The 23,741-nt window shown below is 34.5% G+C and overlaps 1 protein-coding gene across 3 annotated transcripts in view; it reads left to right on the top strand.

The window, feature by feature from the left end:
• Nucleotides 1–20,944, top strand: part of LOC141505491 (HEAT repeat-containing protein 3-like) — a 53,322-nt gene extending 32,378 nt beyond the window's left edge. For 2 of the 3 annotated variants that reach the window (XM_074211373.1, XM_074211375.1), the window contains 3 exons: nt 5,006–5,149; nt 5,942–6,118; nt 9,113–20,942. In XM_074211373.1, coding sequence (XP_074067474.1) covers nt 5,006–5,149; nt 5,942–6,118; nt 9,113–9,235 — 444 coding nt within the window. In that variant the 3' untranslated portion in view covers nt 9,236–20,942. Of the gene's footprint in view, nt 1–5,005; nt 5,150–5,941; nt 6,119–9,112 lie in introns of all 3 variants that reach the window. The other variant, XM_074211374.1, reaches the window with a different exon arrangement.
• Nucleotides 20,945–23,741: the final 2,797 nt, after the last annotated feature.

The following is a 23,741-nucleotide window of genomic DNA, read 5'->3' as shown; positions in this document are numbered from 1 at the left end:
TTTCATAAAAGTCTTCCCAGTTTCCTCAGAAATTATCCATTTGATTATTTCTTCTGGCAGAATCATATTCCATTGCATTCATAAACCACTATTTGTTTAACCCTTTCCCAATAGGACACCCTCTTAGTTCCCAATTTTTTTTCCTCTATGAAGAGTTGCTATAAATTATTTACATACTTTTCCTTTTTCTTTGATTTCTTTAAGGTTCAGACTCAGTAATGGTATAACTCAGTCAAAGACTATGCACAGTTTTGATAACTTGTAGGGCACTGATCCAGATTACTTTCTAAAAAAGTCTGGATCGGATCACAGCTCTTCCATTTCACTAGTGTGCAAGTTTTCCCATAGTCACTCCAATATTTCTCCTTTTCCTCTTTTGTTATCTTTGAAAATCTGTTGGGTTGGATATTAACATTTCTTGAATTTGCATTTCTTGGATTATTAATGATTTAAAACATTTTTTCATATCGTTAGTAGCTTGGATTTCTTTCTTTGAAAGCAGCCTATTTTCAGGATACTATTTGTATCCTTTGAGCATTTTAACTATTGGGAAATGACTCTTAGTCTTATAAATTTGAATTAATTCTTTATATATCTTGCATATAAGACTTTATTAAGGAAACATGCTATAAAGATTTTCACTATTTCCTTTGTAATTTTAACTACATATAATTTGTTTATATAGATATTTTAAAATTTGATATCAAAATTGTCCATTTTATTTTCTGGTCATCTCTATCACTAGTCTATGAACCCTTCTCCATAGATCTGAAAGATAATTTCTTCTTTGTTCCTTTAATTTATTTATGATTTTCTCTTATATTCGTAGGGTCATTCATCCATTTGGACATTTTTTTTATTTTTTTATTTTTTTAGGTTTTTGCAAGGCAAACGGGGTTAAGTGGCTTGCCCAAGGCCACAGAGCTAGGTAATTATTAAGTGTCTGAGACCGGATTTGAACCGAGGTACTCCTGACTCCAGAGCCGGTGCTTTATTCACTATGCCACCTAGCCGCCCCTCATTTGGACAACTGCTGTTGTGTTTTCCTAGAAGTTTTTGTCAGATATTGGCTTTTCCCCCCAGTAAATGGGGTCTTTGGATTTATCAAACATTATACTACAATATTTTTGTATACTGTCTGCCTAACCTGCTTGACTGATTAATGTCTCAGTTTTTTAATTAGTTCCAAATAATTTTAATGATTAATGTTTTTGTAGTTTAGTTTGAGATCTGGGTCTGATAGAGTCCCTTCCCACTATTTATTAACTTTAAGATTCTTGACCTTTTTTCCTCTATATGAATTTTGGTACTTTTTTTTTCTAGTTCTGTTAAACATTCCTTTCATAGCATTATTTAAGTAAGTTGATTACATTGCATTTTTTAATATTGTCTTGACATGTGAGTTGTGTTTCCCTAATTATTTAAGTCTATATTTCTGCAAAGAGTATTTTATAGTTGCTTTAACATGGTTCTTGGGTGGATCCTGGTAGATACACTTCCCTAAACTTTATAGCTTTTGTAGTTATTTTGAATAGAATTTCATGCTTCACCCAACTTGTGACCCTGCTGGCTATTTTAGCATATGCATCATGTGTCAACTAATGGAATTTTTCTGTGATTTTGTATAGTCATTCTAAAATGTCCAAGGTAATACAAGGTATCAGACTTTATAAATACAAGGTCTTAGAAGAAGAGAAGCATCTCAGATCATGAGAAAGAGCTGAGATCCACTTCATTAAAGGGGGACTAAGGACTCTTTAATTAAGTGCCATTGACTCAAGAGTTCTATCTCAGTCTCTTTTATTGTTGGTGTGAAAGTTCTAATTCCCACAAACATCAACCAAAATGAGATATTAGAACAGGGGTTTGTTTTTTTGAAAATAAAGCAATTTCCATTTTCGACATGTTATGTTTGAAGTGCCTATATGACATCCAAGTGTTTGGAAATGCCTGGCTAATAGTAATATTATGGAACTCAAAGCCTCCCATTTATGTTGAAATTGCTAACACTCAGATATTGTTGACTCTCAAATTAATGTTAACTTTGGCAAGTCAAGTCATGTGGAAACATACGGGTTTCAGTAAAATGGGGAAAATCTGACCTATTTTCATAAGGTTACCCCTGAAAGTGCTTTGAAAAAAACAACCCTGACTATTTTGGTTAGTAAGTACAGATAGCTGAGTCCAGATCCATTACTATTGGAAAAATAATTCAAAAACTGATATTCAGCTAGTAGTGGTGATATAATTTAGCAATTTTCCTCTTTGTATGTTAAAATTACGAACTCCCATGCAGGTGCAACTGTTTGGTAAACCCATCTTTAGCACCTTAGATGTCGAAGTTTCTCTTGATAAGACAGCCATAATAATGCAAAACAGTTAAATTTTTAAGTTTTTTTTTTTAATCATAGATCCCTTTGGCACTATGAATCTGTAGACCACTTTTTTAAAAATCTAGTTTCTTGGACCCACTTCTTAGTATGTTTTTAAATGCATAAAATAAAATAGATAAGTTTACAAAGAAAACCAAGTGTGTTGATGTAGTTATATATATATATATATTTAAACATGGGGAAATTAATTTTTTATTTGTCCTTGGGGGTTTTTTTTTAGTTTTTTTCAAGGCAGATAGGGCTAAGTGACTTGCCCAAGGTCACAGAGCTAAGTAATTATTAAGTGTCTGAGGCTGGATTTGAGCTCAGGTCCTCCTAAATCCAGGGTCAGTGTTCAGTCCTCTGCACCACCTAGTTGTCCCTCAAAATATATTTTTAAAAAACTCCCAAATTTATGGACTCCAGATTAAGAATCTCCATTTAGATTTTTGACCCTCTGATGGTAGAATACTCTCATGTCCTTCATTTTGCCTTATTCAAGAAAAATGCTCAGATTTCAGTGGTTAGGGTATTTTCTTAGAAGTACTTTTAGGGGCAGCTACGTGGTGCAGTGGATAAAGCACCGGCCTTGGAGTCAGTAGTACCTGTGTTCAAATCCAGTCTCAGACACTTAATAATTATGTAGCTGTGTGGCCTTGGGCAAGCCACTTAACCCCATTTGCCTTGCAAAAACAAAAAAAATGTACTTTTAAGTCTGCAATGAGGAAAAATTAATCCAAATTATTTTAAAAGGAATAGGATTTGATTAATACTTTTTATTTTTTTATTAGTTTTTATTAAAGATATTATTTGAGTCTTACAGTTTTCCCCCCAATCTTACTTACCTCCCCCCCAACCCCCCACGGAGAGCAATCTGTCAGTCTTTACTTTGTTTCCATGTTGTACCTTGATCCAAATTGGGTATGATGAGAGAGAAATCATATCCTTAGAGAAGAGACAGGAATTCTAAGAGGTAACAACATCAGACAATAAGATATCTGTTTTTTTCTAAATTAAAGAGAATAGTCCTTGAACTTTGTTCAAACTCTACAGCTCCTTAACTAGATACAGATGGCACTCTTCTTTGCAGACAGCCCAGTTCATCAGTTCATGCAAATCCCTCCAGGCTTCCCTGAATTCCCATCCCTCCTGGTTTCTAATAGAACAGTAGTATTCCATGACATACATATACCACAGTTTGCTAAGCCATTCCTCAATTGAAGGACATTTACTTGATTTCCAATTCTTTGCCACCACAAACAGGGCTGCTATAAATATTTTTGTACAAGTAATGTTTTTCCCCTTTTTCTTCCTTTCTTCAGGATATATAGACCCAGTAGTGGTATTGCTGGGTCAAAGGGTATACACATTTTTATTGCCCTTTAGCAACAAAATAGCTCTCCAGAAGGGTTGGATGAGTTCACAGCTCCACCAACAGTGTAATAGTGTCCCAGATTTCCCACAACCCTTCCAACAATGATCATTATCCTTTCTGATCATATTGGCCAGTCTGAGAGGTGTGAGGTAGTACCTCAGGAGAAGCTTTAATTTGCATTTCTCTAATAATTAATGATTTACAGCATTTTTTCATATGGCTGTGAATTGCTTTGATCTCATCTGTAAATTGCCTTTGCATATCCTTTGACCATTTGTCAATTGGGGAATGGCTTTTTGTTTTAAAAATATGACTCAGTTCTCTGTATATTTTAGAAATGAGTCCTTTGTCAGAATCTTTAGTTGTAAAGATTGTTTCCCAATTTACTACATTTCTTACTACATTTCTTTTGATCTTGGTTACATTGGTTTTATCTGTGTAAAAGCTTTTTAATTTAATGTAATCAAAATCATCTAATTGGTTTTTTAGTGATGTTCTCCAACTCTTCCTTATTCATAAACTGCTCCCCTTTCCATAGATCTGACAGGTAAACTAGTCCTTGATCTTCTAATTTGCTTATAGTATTGTTTTTTATGTCTAAGTCCTGTAACCATTTGGATCTTATCTTGGTAAAGGGTGTTAAGTTTTGGTCTAATCTAAGTTTCTTCCATACTAACTTCTAATTATCCCAGCAGTTTTTATCAAAGAGGGAGTTTTTATCCCAATGGCTGGACTCTTTGGGTTTATGATTAATACTTTTTATTAAAAGGTAGCTTGGAATATTAGGAGGCAAGATATAAACCCACTTCTTCCAATCCAACACAGCAGTTGCTTTACGGCACTATTTATAATATAATTGATATATCTAAGACATTAATTGAGAATCAACAGAAAAGAAAGGCTTATGAAGAATAAATAATATAGGATAAGTTCTTATTTAAGTTTACAGTTTTGATAGTCTAGATGTTGACAATAGCTTCCAAGTTTTAGATAGTCAAATAAATTGTTTAATCTGAAATCTGCTTTTATAATTCCCTGGATTCTTAATTAGTATACAGTATCTTCACAGTGAGTGGTTTCTTATTCTTTTGTAAGTGTGTTTATAAATTCTAATGTCAGTTCTTTTTTTAATCTATTTTTTCTAATGATTTATTTATTTTTCACATTACTAATATCAGTTCTAATGTCTGTTACCCTAAATTGTTGAAATTGATTTAACTTATCATAAAGTTATGTCTCCCCTACTATCTCTCACCAGTGTATGACTCCTGAGCAGCTGATGTCATTATGTGAAGCTGGCATTCATAGCAGTAATATCAGTGTTAAAGTAAACGTTGTTAGTATTTTAGGAATTACAGGCTGTGTCCTAGCCAAAGAAGATGGTACACTTGAAACACTGAAGGTAAAATATATTTCTAATCTAAGTTGCTAATTTGAATTTGTAGTTTTAGTTACCTAGAGCACTAAGGAATTGTGACTTGGCCCACACAACTGTTAGGTCAGTGGCCAGACTTAAAACTCTAGCCTTCTTAATTCTTAAAACCCCATTATTATCCACCATATCACCTCTACATTCTTTAATTATATCTTCATAATTCACTCGACTGCTTTTAAGAAAAAAAATCTGGTTTTTAGATGAATCCTTTAGTGTCTTCTATAGGGTATTTTGGGGTTTAGTTTTTTGGAAAGTCAATTGGTTTAAGATAAAAATATGTATAACTTTGTTTACTCCTAACACTACCAAACTTGGTTTAGAGATTTGAAAGCTTTTGGAGAAATTATTTTATTTTTGTAACTTAGAATGAGGAGGGGCACCAGAATGTGAAAATAAAGCTTCAACGAAAAATATTTGTGATCCTTATTTTAATCTCTGTGGAGGGGTCACAGATTGTTACAGTTGAAATAGACCTTATCTAATTACCAGATAAAGTCAGAGAGGGGAATGTGACTTGCTGAGAGGTAATATGGACAATAAATAAGAGAACTATAACTCAAAACCTGTCATCTAATTATGAGTCCAGTGTCCTTACTCATATACCCACAATTTTCAGACCATTACATCATTGTTCTTTTAAAAGTATTAAATATTTTTGAAATAATTTTATATGAAATATTATTATATGTACTTTTAAAATATTTTCAAATCCTTTTGGAATATAACCTTTGGATATTGATTAATTCTGTTTTGTTTTAGACTATTGGAAAATTTCTTCTTGAAGTGGCCACCAAAGATTCTTCTCTTGTAGTGACTGGAGAAACCCTGGATGCTATCTTTGATGTTTTTGCAGATGGTAAAGAAGCTGAAAAGGCAGCAGTTGAGATCAAATTATTATCTGCTCTAAAAGAATTCCAGCCAGTTTTCAAAATGAAGGTATATAATATCCCTATGCTTAGAATCAGTTGAGTTTTAGCATATTATGGATTCAGCATATGGATTAAAATCATAAATGAGTATAGTATCCTTATATCCCATTGTTGAATTCTCAGCTGATCACACATGGCCAGTCAATTTCTTTTAACTGGTCAACTTCTAGTTATGCCATAGAGTACTTATTAGAACTTTCTTGCCAAAAGTAGGGAAAGACTTTATAGTTGGGAAGTTAATTTTCTTGCCATTTCTAGCATTGTAGATTGATACCTCTTGGTACTCTGATTCATCATTTGTTTCACATCATGAAAAAGTAGCTTAAGGGTATATTTCTGTTTCAAGTATTATTTTTAATATTCTGAGAAGCACCTAGCTTAGAATTCATGAAAATAAGTTTTTTGAATTTTAATCACAATTTTTCAATAGGTAAATTAGTTGAGTACTATTTTAAGTTGTTGCCCCAGCTCGCTAGTGTTATTTTTGTATTTTTTGCAAGACAGTGATGTTAAGTGACTTGCCCAAGGTCACACAACTGGGTAATTATTAAGTTTCTGAGTCACATTTGAACTTGGGTCCTCTTGACTCCAAGGCCAGTGCTCTATCTACTGTTCCCTTCCCCTACCCCAGCTATCTAGTATTAAACTAGATGCAATACTAGTGAAACTTATTTTAAATTGTTTCATTATCAGTTACAAAGAAGCATATAAGCCACTGAACTTTTAAGTACTCTAGCATTCTATTTTGTTTCCATTTATAAGAAACAAAAACTTAGCTTTTTCAAATAGAGTTTAATGTATTAGTAAAATAAAATTATGTTTGATGTATGTAGTTTCCTTCAGAGTATTAAGCATTCACTTTCAGAAAAATTGCTAATAGGGAGAAAAGATAAAATTCTAAAAATTGCTTTTACCAAATGGAACTTTGTATATTAAACCTCATTTGGAATTGAATTTGTCACCCAGAATAACAGTATAGATAGCTTTTGTGTTTTAATATTTTGATTGGAGGACAAGGCATGCAGAAGGATAAATTTTAAGGAATAAAAGGGCAACTTGTTGATTCTCCAGTTCTTTTACAGTGGAAATTGAAGCTCAGGAAAATTTATTCAGACTTTGGAACACACAGTTCATTAGTAGCAGAGTTGAGATTAGAACTCACATTTCCTAATGCCCAGTCTAATCATATCAATGCCCATATCTAATCATAACACTGAAGAAGAGGTTAACTGACAAATTCTAACCAGTAGCATATCCACATTTAAAAATGGCATTCCCTGAAGACCCATACATACCCTGTACTAACTGTAAATAAGTTTTCAACACTGCAAGGCCAAGACTGGTCACTTGATTTAAAAAAAAATTTTTTTTTTTCATAAACCACAAAATTCAATAAGGTAGAGTTGAACATCTGGTTCTACTTCTTGGCCTCCTTGGCAACATTTGACACTGTTGGCTACTTTCTCTCCCCCTTGGATTTTTGTGTAACAATGCTCTCTTCTGGTTCATAGAATCACTAGCTTTCAAACTTAAGTGCCTACTCATATAAGAAAAAAAGACAATATTTTCATTATTTGTTGTGGCCAGCCTTCTCATATCAGCGGGCACAAAATTCAAACCTTTGTAACTTGAGTTTCATTTCAGTCAGATCCTTTAGGAAACCATTGACTGGATTGGATTCAGATCAATTTGGATTCTTGGTTTTCTATAAGAACATATTCTTTTTTTTTTTTTTTTGTGACTTCATAAAGTTTCAGAACCAAGAAGAACTGATTTTGAACTTACAGCACAAAAATTTTTGGGGTTTTTTATTTTGCAAGGCAGTGGTTTTAGGTGACTTACCTGAGGTCATACAGCTATGTAATTACTCTGGGTTTCTACTTAGGCCTCCTGACTCCAGGGCTGGTGCTCTATATTCACTGTACCACTTAGCTGCCCCCTGAAAACTTTTAAGATCATCTAACGCTTTATATAGAATCTTGTAAGTAAACACAATAGCAATTCCTTATGTCAAATCTTAGTGAATAAATAATATTGGCCCATTTCTGCTATGTTGCCAGTCTTTGGAAACCAAGATCAGGAGAGACATCATTTTATTACAAAAATGCCATGCATCTTCATCCTGCTTTTGAGATCTAGTCTCAAACCCCCCCCCAAAAAAAAAGAGATCTAGTCTCTATTGCTTACCCCTGGTGTAGTGAGTTATAAATATTTAGTGCTCGTAATTTTACTTTGAAGTCTTTCCATCATGTTGAGGCAATGTAGGTCAGCTATTGTATTTAAAATTTTTTTTTCAATATTCCAAATTTTCTTAACACAAAACATTTCTGGTTTTGAGAGAAAAAAAATTCAGGCTTTATATATGAACAAAAGTAAACTGTTTTGAAAACATACTGCTAATCTTAAACTGTTAGCTGTATTCTATTTTCAAATCACCCAAGTTTATTAAATAGTAGTGGCTAACTTAATTCTCAACAAAAACACAAACAGTTTTTGCTTCTAGAGTACTTTATTAACCACTATAAGATTGAGCTCATATTTCTGTGAAATGGCACTGTGTAAAATGAAACCACAGTTGCATTAAACATTCTTCATTAAATGTTTTATCCCCAAACTGCACTAAACACAATAAACTGCTTTCTAACAAAGAACTCTCTAGAGGTTAGAATATGCTGGAGGTTAAACACTGAAATTGAATACTGGCAGTGATATTAGCCAGATGTCCATGCTGCTCTGTTTCTCATGGTTATGAAGCTGTTTATGCTATGTAACAGTCTGTTTCACTGCTTATGTATCACTGATTTTGCAGGTGTAATTTTGAATTTTGATCTTTAAATTCCTCAAGTGTACGATACCATATTCAGAGGAGGAAACTAGAGATATACCACTCATATTCTAGTAGTTGTAATTTCAAAAGATTTCTCTACTATGTTTATAGTATTCAAATTTTTTTAATTGAATGATTGTCACATATAAGAAATTTTCTTTTTTTCCATTACAGCTTCGAAAAGAAGGAAGAGGAAAATATAGTACAGATCAACTTTGCGTTCTTGACAATGTAAAAATGAACTTAAGAAGATTTATTGCTTATCAGGAGGCTGTAGAGAAAAGACTATCTTCTTGAACTACCAGAAAACTGATTCTTTTAATTTGTTTGAATTATTACAAAATGTTTACATTGCAAAACTGAGGCCTTTACTTTAGCTTAAATGTATTTTGGAATATATGCAGTTCTTAAAAATTAACTGCATATATGCAGTCCTTAAATTTTAAAAAATGACAATATTTTTAATGCCTTTGGAAAGTTCTACAGTTTGATACTATGCTGTAAAATATTTTATTCCATATAGTAACTATTTCACAGGGAAAGTATATAAAGGAATTGGATAATTATTAACTAAACTGTGAGTAATGGAGAAACCTCTAAATGATAATGTTTAAATGAATTTTGGGAAATCGATCTCTTGACAACAAAGAGTAAGTTAATTTCATTTCATTAATTTCATTCCCTAAATCTTTAAAAAACTGTAGGAGAATAAATTATCACGTGAACCATCTTTTTAAAAGCTGTTTCAATTTGAAATTAACAATTAAGTTAATTATAGTGTATTTGGTAATTATGAGAATTTGATAAAGAGAATCAAATCTAATTTTTATTAACTTCACACACCCCCCCCCCCTTCAATTCACTGTCCTTAGGAAATGGAGGAGTTGGGAGAATTGAGGTTTTTTGGTTTTGTTTTTGGAGAAACTGCTTATTGAAACTGTATGTGTACACACACACACACACACACACACATATATAAAACTTGGATATTTCAGACTCTGGATAATCCAGACTTTGAATATCTACTCATTAATGTATATAACATTTTTGATACATATAGTATGTGGTAGAGCTTTCCAGCCTTTTTATTTTTTCTGAATACTACTTCCTCACTGCTTGAGACTAGAGGATAAAAAGGTGAGAACTATAAAGTGTTTCCAAGAATACATTTTTCTTTTGATTGACATCATTTTGTAGTAGTGTTATTGTAGTTGTCAGTATTTATATATACTTGTAACCAGTGAAAATCAACCTGTAAATACTGCTGGACCCAGAAAATGACTTGCTTTAAAGGAGGAGGTTGTTGAGTAGGTTAAATTGATTTAAAAAATTTCAAGGGAGTGAAAGTATTTGGCCTCTGAGCAGTGACTTATTTTTGATTTGGTTTCTCTGCCTTTTAACTTAGAACATCCCAACTAAATAGAAAAGGAAACAATTCACATCAATTTTTTATCAAGCAGTACCCAATTATATTAAATCTGTTGTGGTTCAGCTGTTTCATTAGTGTCTGAGTCTTCATGGCCCTGTTTGGGATTTTCTTGGCAAACATACTGGAGTAGTTTGCTATTTCCTTCTCCATTTCATTTTACAGATTAGGAAAATGAGGCAAACAGGATTGATAATATGTGTAAGGCTCACACAACTAGTGTCTAAGGTCAGATTTGAACTCGGGAAGGTGAGGCTACCTGACTCCAGACCCTGTGCTCTATCCTGTGCCACCTAGATGCCCAACCTTAAATCTACATACAGGTTATATATATACTTAATTCATCCTTTATTTTATTTCCATGTACATGAAACCCTCATTGACTTTAATGGTACATTAGCTTGACTAACCTCTCAGTTAAAAGAAGCACTTATTAGGTCTCTAGGGTAAATGGAGAAGCAATTTTTTTCATTGATAGTAAAAGCATTCAGAACTAGACATTATCAGCTTCCTTCTTTTAAGCATCCTTACAATCTTTTTTATGTGCTATATCAGAAAAGGTAGTCTTGATTCCAACTCTGCCTGATGCTGTCACTTTTTAATATGATCATAGCTTTTTTTTTTTTAATAGATTTTCCAAGGCAATGGGGTTAAGTGGCTTGCCCAAGGCCACACGGTGAGGTAATTAAGTGTCTGAGGCCAGATTTGAACTCAGGTACTCCTGACTCCAAGGCCAGTACTCTATCCACTGCGCCACCTAGTTGCCCCTGCTGCACCACCTAAGCATATTCTTTTGACTAGGAAGTTATTTCATCCTAAGTTGATTTTCAAATAATTCTTAAAAATTGAGTATAAAACTTTGCTTATAGAACTAATTTTTCTTTGCTCTGAGATGGCAGTGTTAATGTAAACATGGTTTTTTTTCCCTTAATTGAGATCTGAACAATGGAGTTGTCTAATCCACTGGACCCAAATCATTTGAAAGGGGTTCTATGTTTTGTAGACATATGTAAGAATAAATAGAAGAGGAGGAACAAGATCAAAAATATTTTTGTAACCTATTGCTAGGTTTTTTTAGAGTTTGACCTAAATGAGAAGATTAAAGACTTTGACAATCCCTTTATAGAATATAATGGATATATTGTCAATCCAAAGCATATCCCTTTCATATATTAAAGGAATGGGCTACCTGTTAAAGAAAACTAATTTCTTTATATGGGAATTATTCCCCCCAAAAAAAGCCATGGCCTAGTTAAACCTTTTCCTACTTCTTGCTTCTACAAATAGAATGTAGGCTAGGCACCTGTGAAGTGTCCCTTGAGGAATCTCCCTTTATCAACAAAACTGGCACTGATCCTTAGTTAGTTATGTAGTAACCTGAGACTTTAAGTGATTTGCCCAGAATCAAAAACAGAAATTGAACTCAAGCTGGTTCCTGGTTCTTAAGCCAGCTGTCTGCTATACTATGCCACCTCTCAGATTGAGTATAACACCATAATTTGGTCAAATATCATTTCTTGCTTTGAAACCAAAATACATATAAATTTTGCACCTAACTAGGGAATAATTGAGATGATTAATGTGTTTTCTGAAATTCTGATCCTCCAGGGAGGAGGAAGAGTTTTATTCAAACAACCTTTTAAATTTTAAACAGGGTTTGTTGATTAATTTGAGCTATTTTATCCTTTAAGATTCAAAAGAATTATAATTGAATTATAAAGAATTAGAGTTAAGTGACTTGCCCAAGGCCACACAGCTAGGCAATTAAGTGTCTGAGGTAGGATTTGAACTCAGGTCTTCCTGATTTCCAGGGCAGGTGCTTTATCCACTGTACCATTAAGTAAGTTTGAGAAATTGACTTTTAGTAATATCAAGGAGTAGGAATTCTATTTATAAGCTGCCCCCCCCTTAACCATTAAATATTTGGTTATATATCTCTCCAACCTTAATTTTATTGGTTAATTCTTTTATAATTATATATCATACCAAATTTTTTTTGCTTTTATGTCATCTTTAATTTCAAATATAACCCTGCTCTCTCCCCTTCCCAACCTAGAGAGCCATTATTAATAATGAAAAAAAAAGAAACCCCATCAACATAATCTTTTGAGATTAACATTATATGTATTGTATATGCACTGTGTTCCACACCTATTGTCTCCTGCAAAGGAGAAAAATTGTCAACCTTAATACAATTATTTAGCAAGCTTTCTCATGTGTTTATTATTATTCCTTTTAAGGCTGCATTCACATAGAAAATTTGATTAGTTATTCTCCAGTTCATAGATATTTCCAATTATTTGCTACTATAATTATTTTTGAAATGTATGAGACCTTTCTATCTCTTTGAGGTTATATACCTAGCAGTGGTTTTAAAAGTTCATTTTGAGGGAAAGTGTTATGTTTTTTTAAATATTTACAAAAATTTCAATTATATATAGAATCATAGAACTTCAAGAACATCCTAGATGTCATCTAGTCTGAATTGGCGATCTTTTTAAAGAAATTTTTATTTAGAATTAAAAATAATCAATACAAAGTACAAAAAAAAGAGAACCATATATGTAACCACAAATCTTCATATCTCCTGCTTTTTTTACACATATGTATAATAAATCCAACTTACTATTTTCAAATCTGTCTTGTTTTCTTTCATCTGAACTTCCTTCTGTGTTTTTTGCACTTTTAAGAAGATACAGTGTAGGAGCGGCTAGGTGGCGCAATGGATAAAGCACCAGCCCTGGAGTCAGGAGTACCTGGGTTCAAATGTGGTTTCCAACACTTAATAATTACCTAGCTGTGTGGCCTTGGGCAAGCCACTTAACCCCATTTGCCTTGCAAAAAAACCTTAAAAAAAAAGATACAGTGGTCCTTTTTTTTTCTCTTTAAATTTTTGCAAGGCAGTGAGGTTAAGTGGCTTACCCAAAGACCACACAGGTAATTATTAGGTGTCTCAGACCAGACTTGAACTCAGGTACTCCTGACTCCGGGGGCCTGTCAGTACTCCTCTCTTCCCTCAAGATAGTGCCAAATTAGAAACAAAGGTGGTATGGGCAGACCTTATACAAGATACTTGGTCATTTCTTTGATCATAGTTCTTGAGTGTTTCAAAATATGTTGTTTCTCTTGACCCACTCCCTTCACTCTGCATTAGTTTTTGTATTTCTCAGGATTCTCTCAAAATGTATGAAATTCCATTACATCCATGTATTTACATTTTTTCAGCTATTCCCCAATGGATGAGTACCTCTTTACAGATTTCCCTCCCCTTAATACTCTATTCAATATCAAGAAGTTTGTATTGCTTGAAGCTATTCCCCAATATTCTCCCTTTTAACCTTCCTCTCCCTAGCTTCCATTGTTTTCCTGTTCCACATAGAGGTATCAAAAGTCTTAGTGAAGTTTTTGGCTTTAATTTTTACTTAAAATTTCCATTTGTAAAAGTTTATAAGTATTCATCCAGTTCAGGGGAGTGAGGTTCACCCATGTTTGTATACTCTTCTTTGACCAGTTATGTGACATAACATGTTCTTTTCTCCCTTTTTCTTTCTCCTTTCTATACTATTATATACCTCATTTTCCCTTGCCTTTTTCTTAACTCCACCAAGACCTTTTAAAGATATTAAGGTTCTGAAGGGAAAGTTTTTCTTCCCTATTATTAAAATGCTAGTTCCTCATCATGATGCTAATTGCTCAAATTTCCCTTTTTGGATTTCTTTTGGGTCTTCACTTTGAAATTTAAGATTATTTCTAAGCTTTGGACATTTCATCAGAAATGCTTGAAAAATCCTTTATTCTGTTAAAAAAATCCATCTTTAGGGGCGGCTAGGTGACATAGTGGATAAAGCACTGGCCTTGGAGTCAGGAGGACCTGGGTTCAAATCCGGTCTCAGACACTTAATAATTACCTAGCTGTGTGGCCTTGGGCAAGCCACTTAACCCCGTTTGCCTTACAAAAAACCTAAAAAAAAAATCCATCTTTTTAGCAGTATTATACTTGGCTTTGCAGAATAAGTATTCCTCATGGTAAATCTTTTTTACCTTTTGGAACATTGTATTTTAACACATCTTGTTTTTAATAGAAGTTGCCAGGTTTTATGTTTGCAGCCTTTGATTCGGAGACTTTAGATTTTGGCTGTGACATTCCTAGGACTTTTCCTTTGGGGATTTATTTCATCAGGTGATCAGTGAATTATTTCTACTTTGCTCAGTGGCACGCTAATAGATCTAGATTGTTTTCATTTATTATTTCCTAAAACATAGTGTCCTGTTTTTTCAAGTCATAGTTTTTAAAGAGGACAGTGATTCCTAAACTATCTCATTTCTCATGTCAATTTATTTATAGGAAACATTCAATTTTTTTCAGTCTTGATTTTAATATTTATTGCTGTCTCACTGATTCCTGTTTGATCGTCTACTTTCAGTGAATCCATTATTTGGGTACTTCGCTGCTTCATCTTCTAAACTTTATTATACTTTGTTTTTTCTTATTTAATTTTTCAAAAAAAATCTCTGACTTTATTTTTTCGAGGTATTCATATAATCCCTATGGAAATTCATTTTTTCCCCATTGAGCCCTTACTTACATTATTGAGTTACTCTTTCCACAGTAGATTTTTGTGTACCACTGGATCTTTTTATGATTCTATACATTCTTGTGTTTGCTTACTTGTTCAGTCTTTGTTCCTAAATTGGGATAACATACCAGGGCTGAGTTTTCCTTTCTGTGCTTTTTGGTGGAATGGTTAGACTACATTTTGATCTTTGAGCTTTAGAGCGCTTTATCTTCAGACCTCTCTTTCTTATTTTAAGACAAAATGCTCGGGACCTTGGAGCCATTGGGTCTAGAGTACCTGGGATCTTCTCTCCAGGTTTCCAACAACTCTGGAGTTTTTCTTAGGGGAACTCCTCATCTTGTTGCCTTGGGATAAAGAGCATTGTGTAGACAAGTATCTCCAACTGGAAATCTATATTTAGGCTTGTTTGCCTGGGGCCATTTGCTGGCACCTTTTCTGTTATCTGTGAACTGCAGATTTTTTATGCATTTCTGGGTTGATGAGGTCACTGTAATTTCTCATGGTATTTTTTTTTTAATCATTATTCAGTCCAGTACAAGTTTCAGATATTTGTTAGAGCCGGTTGTGTTACGAATTGATTTGCACTAGCTGTATGTAGACAGGAATTATCCCATTTTTTCCAGATGAGGAAAGCGACTCAAAAGAAGGTATGACTTGCCTCAGTATACAGAAGGGAGTAACAAAATGTAACTGGATGAATTAGGATTTGAAGCTAGATCAAACTTCAAATTTAATATCTTTTCCTTTATACCATGCTGCCTTACCTTCACAGACTTAGGACTAGAAGAGACTTTAGAGATTATTTAACCCAACCTCATTATTATTATTTTCTCATATGTTTATGAGAAACCGGGTTCACATAGAAGCAGGGACTTGCACATGAACTCATATGAAAGGTAAAAAACCAGGTTTCAAACCTAGGTCCTTTTATTCAGGATCTAGTACATTACCTCTTCCTCAGAATATCTGCCTGATTGAAGTATCTCTTTTCCTTTAATCTTTATTTAGCTTACTAATATTTATTTAACAATACTAATATATCCTTGGAATATTTATTTAACAATAATAATATATCCCTGGAATATAAGCACAAAAATCATAGGCCTAAATAAGAACTCTTTAATGTATTGTTAATGAAAACATTGGTTCTGTTTGAAACAAATATTTTTGTATTAAAATTCATTTCTGATTTGCAACTCCATGAATAATTCCCTTAAATGCTAAATCTCCAAATAAAAATGGTAATGAAGAAATTGGGGGGATTCTTGACTGACATTTTCAGTTTACCTTAAATTTTTTTAAATTAAAAGTTCCACAATCCCCTTGATCATGATGCTCCAACTTGAGGCTCTTAACTGCCTTTGAGATAATTCTGTTTGACATTTACAACTCTTCATAATATTGCTTCACCTTTGTTTTTCCAGGCTTATTGTATATTACTTCTCTTCCTGCAGTGTGCAATCCATCCAAATTGACATCAACTATCTTCATGTCTCCTGTAACTAAGAATATAAACCCTCCTCTCCTATTTTGTAAATTGTTTAACTTTCTTTTTAAGGCTCAGATATCTCCAGACCTACATGAGTTTTAGCATAAAGCCTATAGTTAGTTACTTATGTCTTCCCTTGGAAATTACAATGTCTCTTATATATTTATCCAGGTACACATTGTTTCTGTTGAGGGAATGTCAGTTTAAGAGATTGGGCTGCTTTGTTTTTGTTCCTATGACCGTAGAGCCTAGAACCGTTCCCTAGTAGATAAATATTAATAATTACTTGTTGAATAATAATGACTCTATAAGATAGGCTTTTTAATTTCTTGAAAAGGTTTTTGAAAAACATGGTAAAGGGGTGGCTAGGTGGTGCAGTGGATAGAGCACCAGCCCTGGAGTCAGGAGTAACTGACTTCAAATGCAGCCTCAGACACTTAATAATTACCCAGCTGTGTGGCCTTGGGCAAGCCACTTAACCCCATTGCCTTGTAAAATATAAAAAACAAAACAAACCAACAAAAACACGAAAAGGTGGTAAGTTTTTGTATGATACACTATTTTAAGTAGACATAATTTTAGAGCTGATTAAAGCAACTTGAATTTAAATTCAGAAGTAATTAAATAATAGAATGGTTATTAATTCAAGTGACTTCAATGTATTGTTTATCTAATATACTTGTATTATGGTTTAGATCAGGAAATATATCATCACTGCCAAGTTTGATTCTTAATTTCTTCCCAGACCTATACTATGTAAGCACTATTTATTTACTTATTTTAGTTTTTTTTATTTTGCAAGGCAATGTGGTTAAGTGGCTTACCCAAGGCCCACAGGTAGGTTATTATTTTATTAAGTGTTTCAGACCAGATTTGAACTCCTGACTCTAGGGTTGATGCTCTATCCACTGTGCCACCTAGCCTCCCAGCACTATTTATTTCATTAAAAGAGAGAATCTATGAGTTTCATTTATTTTCTGTTTATTAAAACCTAATAAACATGAAGTGACCAAAAATGCTTTTTTTTAAAAAAAAAATTAGTGACAATAAAAAAGATTTTACTCTGAAATTGGACTGGTATGGTTTAAAAGAGAGAGAGAGAGTGAAGAAAGAGAGAGAGTGAAGAATCTAATTAAAAACCATTAATTGCTAAGTCAAAGTCTTAACTAAACATTATTTAGCTACTTGAGTCTGGACAAATTGATTCTCCATTCTGGACCTTTGTCTTCATTTGATTAATAGGTGACAAAACTATCCCTAAAATTCTGCTGTGTTTTTAGTATAAGTGCTAATTCCACTTCACAAACTCAAAAATACTTTCATATTCATAATCTTTATCTAATCTTCCCAATAGCTCAATGATCCAAACAGAACAGATTTCTGTATTTACATTAAGAGAAAAGAGCATTGGGGTAGGTGGCACAGTAGATAGAGCACCGGCCTTGGAGTCAGGAGTACCTGGGTTCAAATCTGACCTCAGACACTTAATAATTACCCAGCTATGTGGCCTTGGGCAAGCCACATAACCCCATTGCCTTGAGAAATCTTAAAAAGAGAGAGAGAGAGAGAAAAGAACATTAGGGAAATTAATATAATTTAGCATGATTTAATTTTAGTACTCACTGATCATTGATAAGTAGTATCAGCAAGGCACTGTTCTAGATGCTGGTGAAAACACATTGTTCCATAGTTTTTGCCATCATCAAAGACAGAACTAGTACAGTATTTCATGCACATATCAGAAAATGAATAAGTGCTCTATGGAGTCTTAAGGGGAATGGGCATTACCTTCTTCAGGTCAGGATCAGATATCCTTAAAACACTGAATGTAAATATTTAGTTCATGAAACAGTTGAGTTTGAATGGTTAGGAATTCAGCAAATAGAAGCAAAATATTCATGGATATGGAAAAGCATAGTTAGACATTTTGACCAGGGCTATCCAATCTTAATTTTTATAAGTTTTTATTGAAGCAATTTATAATATGTTTTAATTTGCCATTTTAGTAAGAGCTCTGGGGTATATTGGCTTTGTTTACTAAAGCATTTAGTAAACTCACAGTGGGCAGTGTACATTCACACTGCAGGCTGAATTTTGGACAGCTCTAACTGGAGGCAAATGAAAGATGTGATAGGAGAAGAAAATTGTCACGTTTGGTGGAACAACATGGAGGTGATGACCAGAAATGTAAGTGATGTTAGGTTGTGGAAAGACTCAATTTTTACTTACTTGGTTGCTATTAGGTACCCATTGATGATTTGATTAGTGGATTAGTACTGGGACCCAAGTTGTCCATGAGAATTATTATGTTGAGGGGCGACTAGGTAGCGCAGTGGATAAAGCACCGGCCCTGGAGTCAGGAGTACCTGGGTTCCGATCCAGTCTCCGACACTTAATAATTACCTATGTGGCCTTGGGCAAGCCACTTAACCCTATTTGCCTTGCAAAAAAAAACCCTAAAAAAAAAGAATTATTACGTTGACCAGCCTATCAAGAGTTAGTCAGGGGGGTAGCTAGGTCGCACAGTGGACAGAGCACCAGTTCCGGAGTCAGGAGTACCTGGGTTCAAATCCAGCCTCAGACACTTAACGATTAACTAGCTGTGAGGCCTTGTACAAGCTACTTAACCCCATTTGCCTTGCAAGAAAAAAAATTAGGGACAGCTAGGTGGCAAAGTAGATAGAGCAACTGACCCTGGAGTCAGGAGGACCTGATTTCAAATATGGCCTCAGATACTTAATAATTACCTAGCTGTGTGTCCTTGGGCAAGTTACTTAACCCATTTCCTTGCAAAAATCAAAAAAGTTATTCAGAGGATGCTATTATTATTAAATAAATAGTAACAATAACCTATGTAGAAGTTTATTGGGAGGAGCAATTGAAAAGAAGAAACCAGAGGTGAGAAATGTTGAGGTAGAGTCAGTGAGTCTTGATAACTAAATATGAAAGGTGAAAAGAAAGAAATGGCAAAAATAACTTAAAGGTTTTGATTAGGAGAAATAAAGTATGTTGGAAGGAAGAGAGACTAAATTTTGCACTTGTTGACTTTGAGGTCATGATGGGATAGTCAAGTGTAGATGTTTTGTAGACAGTTGGATATGCAGAGAAAAGTAGTAAGAGTCTGAATTTACTATTTAGTTTTGCTTAAAAATAATTGACTCAGACTAGCTCTGACTTTATTTATCAACTAGGTAGCAAATGTTGAGTGACTGTAGCAAGAAAATGTATATTCCAAACCATTAGACACTTTTCAAGTGATATTAAAGTCTGAAAATTCTGTTGAATATGTTGATCTTTTGGGAACTTAAGTTCTAAAGAAACAAGGTTGTGTGTATAAACATATGCATGAATATGTATATATTATATACTTATGTAATTGTGTATATTTTGTGTATGTGTATATAAATTGTTCCCTTTTTATAAAAATTTACAGGGAAGTATAGAAAACTGCATACTTTTGAGTAGGTACTACGTTATTCTATTTTACTAATTTGGGGAAGTTTTTAAAAGAATGCAGACTTTGAATTTAGTTTGACATAAAAGACAGCAGGGCATTTGGTCTCAAGAAAAGGAAAAGAATATCACATTCAATCAACTTTAAAAGCAAAATCTGGTCATCATTAAAATTGTAGTTAACTTCAATCCCTATGAGAGTATACAGAGGAAGAAAGACACCAATATACTGTTGGAGCTGTGAATTAAATTCAGTTCTCAAAAGCAAATTTTTTTTTAAAAAAAGAAACCGGTATATTTAATTTAACCTTGAACATTTTTGCCTTTATTAACCCCCACATTTTACAAGAATAAATCTTTATTTTATAGAGAATTCTGGTTGGTAATTCATTCAAATCTGGCCTCATTATTACATTAATCTTGTTGTGAATGTAGACACAAATCCCCTCCCCGCCCAAAAAAAAACCCAGAAACATCAAGAGAAATTAAATGTGAGGAAAAAAGAAAACGTACAGATTTCATCAGATCTGTGTCTGGGATGAATTGCCTTCTTTATCCTAAGTCCATCAGAGAAGTTGCTTCACTCTTTTCCCACAGTTGCAATTACTAGCTGAATTTCTCTCCATTCTATTCGTCCTCACTTCCATTTATTCTATTAATAGTCTCTTTCTTCTTTCACCCTGTCTCTGCTCAGAAGTATATGGTATCTGACTACCCTTTCCCATTATCTTCCCTCTCTTCTAATACCTGCTCCCCCCTCCCCTCCTTTGTCCTCCTTATCCCATCCCTTTCCTCTCATTTTTTTCTAGTGTAAAATAATTTCTAAACCCTGTTGAGTGTATGTTATTTCCTCTCTGAGCCACTTCTGATGAGAGTGAAGGGTCACTAATTCCCTCTCACCTTCCCCGCTTCCACTCCATTGCAAAAGCTTTTTCTTGCCTCTTTTATATGAAATATCTTAGACCATTCTACCTTTCCTTTTCCTTTCTCCCAGCACTTTATCACCCATTGACTCCATCTTTATATTATACCATTATATTCAGCTCCCTCTCATGCCTTGTCTATATATATTATATATATATACACACACACATATATGTGTATATATATATATATGTATGTATGTATATAATGCTTGAAACTGCTCTTATAAATGTGAAGATTCATGAGTTATCAGTATCTTCTTCCCAGAAGAAATATATATGCTTCTGCATTATTAGCGTCATAATTAGCCCTTTCCATTCACCCCCTCTCTGCTTCACCTGAGTCTTGCTCTTGGAGATCAAACTTTCTCTTCAGCTCTGATTGTATCAACAGGAAAGTTTGAAAGTTCTTTGATTCATTGAATGTCCATCTTTTCTCCTGAAAGAGGATGTTCCCTTTTGCCTGGTAGTTGATTCTCAGTTATAATCCAAACTCTTTGCCCTCCAGAATATCAATATTCCAAGTCTTAATGTAGACACTGCCAAATCCTTTGTAATCCTAACTATAGTGTCATGGAAATTTAATTGTTTTTTTTTCTGACTTTTATTTTCTCTTTGATGTTTGAGTTCTGTTATTTGACTATAATATTCCTGGGAGTTTTGGGGGGGAATCTCTTTCGTATGGTGATTGGTGTATTCTCTCAATTTCTATTTTACCCTCTGCTTCTAGGATCTCAGGGCAATTTTGCAAATGAAGTCTAGGCTCTTTTCCTGGTCATGGCTTTCAGGTAGCCCAATAATTTTTATATCTCCTGGATCCGTTTTCCAGGTCAGTCATTTTTCCAATGAGATATTTCACATTTTCTTCTAGTTTTTTGTTCTTTTGGGACTGTTTTATTGTTTCTTGAATTGTTGCAAAGTCATCAGCTTCCTTTAGTTCCATTCTGCTTTTGGAGTTATTTTCTTCAGAGGGTTTTTTAAAATCACCTTTTCCAACAGGCCAATTCTGCTTTTCTAAGGCATCTTCTCATTGGCCTTTTGGGTTGCTTTTTCCATTTTGTTTTTTTTTCCACCTGGCTGCCCTTAGGCAATGAGGTTACACAGCTAGGCAATTATTAAGTGTTTTTTTCCCCCTAAACTGGTTTTAAGTATGTTATTTTCTCCCGACTCCAGGTCTTGTGCTGTATTCAATGTCACCTAGTTGCCCCAACATATTAAACAGTTTTTTTGTGTTTTCTTTCACCAAGCTGTTGACTTGGTTTTCCTGATTTTCCCGGATCACTTTTTTTTTTTTTTTTAAGGTTTTTGCAAGGCCAACGGGGTTAAGTGGCTTGCCCGAGGCCACACAGCTAGGTAATTATTAAGTGTCTGAGACTGGATTTGAACCCAGGTACTCCTGACTCCAGGGTTGGTGCTTTATCTACTACGCCACCTAGCCGCCCCTCCAGATCACTCTTACATCTCTTCTCAATTTTTTCTCCACCTCTCTTGTTTTTCAAAGTCTTTTTTTGAGTTCTTCTATTGCTTGAGCCCATTTCCCATTTCTCTTGGAGACTTTGTATACAGAAACTTCAACTTTGTCATCTTCTGAGTATGTATTTTGAACCTCCATGAGATAAAAAATTTTCTATAGTCAAGTTTTTCTTTTCTGTTGTTTGCTCATTTCCTCAGCCTATGACTGATTTGCTGCATTTCTAAAGCTTTGGGGGGGGGTTGGGATACCCCACAGGGATCTTAATTCTTTCAGGATCTTATGAGAATCTCTGACTGCTCTCCTGGCCTGTGCTCTGGGCTGTGGGTGACCTCAATCACTCCCCTCTGCCCTGGAGCTATGAGAAGAGTCCCTGCTCTACTATGGTAGAGGGACCCAGACTGGGCCCTGGATCTGAGTATGGGCAAAGCAGCAGTGTCCTGCCCCAAGGAGAGCAGAGAGACCTCTGCAGTCTCTCCCACCCCTTACTGTCTGGGTTGGGTGCTCTGGAAGTGCTGGGTAGCCTATCACAGGGCTGCTCTGAGTCTGAGGCTGGCCAGAGATCCATGCTAGCTCTGGTGCGGCAGAGTTTTCTCACTACCTCTTCAAGCTGTCCCCAGCAATCCCATTGTTGTGGACACAGGTGTCCCCAGGGATACCTGCCCTTGAATCAGGAGGACCTAAGTTCAAATCTGACCTCAGATATTTACTAGCTGTGTGACCTTGAGCAGCTAACTTAACCCTGATTGCCTCACATCCAGGGCCACCTCCAGTTGTCCTGATCCATATCTGGCACCTTATACTCTGATGGGCTTAGAGGAGAAAGTGAGGCTGGTGACTTAGCACTCCCTCACTCAAATCCAATTATTCATGTGCTTGTCATGGTATCACCTTCCTGATGTCAAGGATCATCTTCAAGAATGAAAGACAATAGTTATGCCTTCAAGCTTTTCATTGAGTGAGACACTGTATAAATTTAAGTATAAATACAAAATGTTAAGTTAACTTGAGAGGAAAACTAAGTTGGGAAGAACAGGAAAGACTTCATGGAGAAAGTAATAAATATTTAAACTTCTTCATGAAGGAAACTAGGAGTTCCAGATTGTAAAAAGTTTAGTAGGAGAAAAGAGAAGAAATGAATAAAGCAGCATAAATTGCTTTTTCAAGAAGTTTGAGAAAGAATATAATAGGCTGAGGTGATATTATGATCTAATAAAGTTTTTTTAAAGGATGAGACTTCAGTATGCTACAAAGCAGTAGGGAAAGAACCAATAGAAAGTAGGGGTGAATGATGGGATTGGTGATAGAGATTGTAATCAGTTGTAGAAGGTGGGAGGAAGTGAAGAAGTAAGGAGATTGGCAGGATGCACCACAACCTCTATCAGAGACTGGTAGAAAGAAAGAGTAGTCTGATATTGAAGGGGCTTTAGGTAGAAGAGAAAGGAAAGAAATCACTTCAAATGA

The sequence above is a fragment of the Macrotis lagotis genome, chromosome 1 (assembly GCF_037893015.1).
Source record: "Macrotis lagotis isolate mMagLag1 chromosome 1, bilby.v1.9.chrom.fasta, whole genome shotgun sequence".
NCBI lineage: Eukaryota > Metazoa > Chordata > Mammalia > Peramelemorphia > Peramelidae > Macrotis > Macrotis lagotis.
The sequence above is the reverse complement of the archived record's forward strand: the minus strand, read 5'-3'. Positions and strand labels throughout refer to the sequence as shown.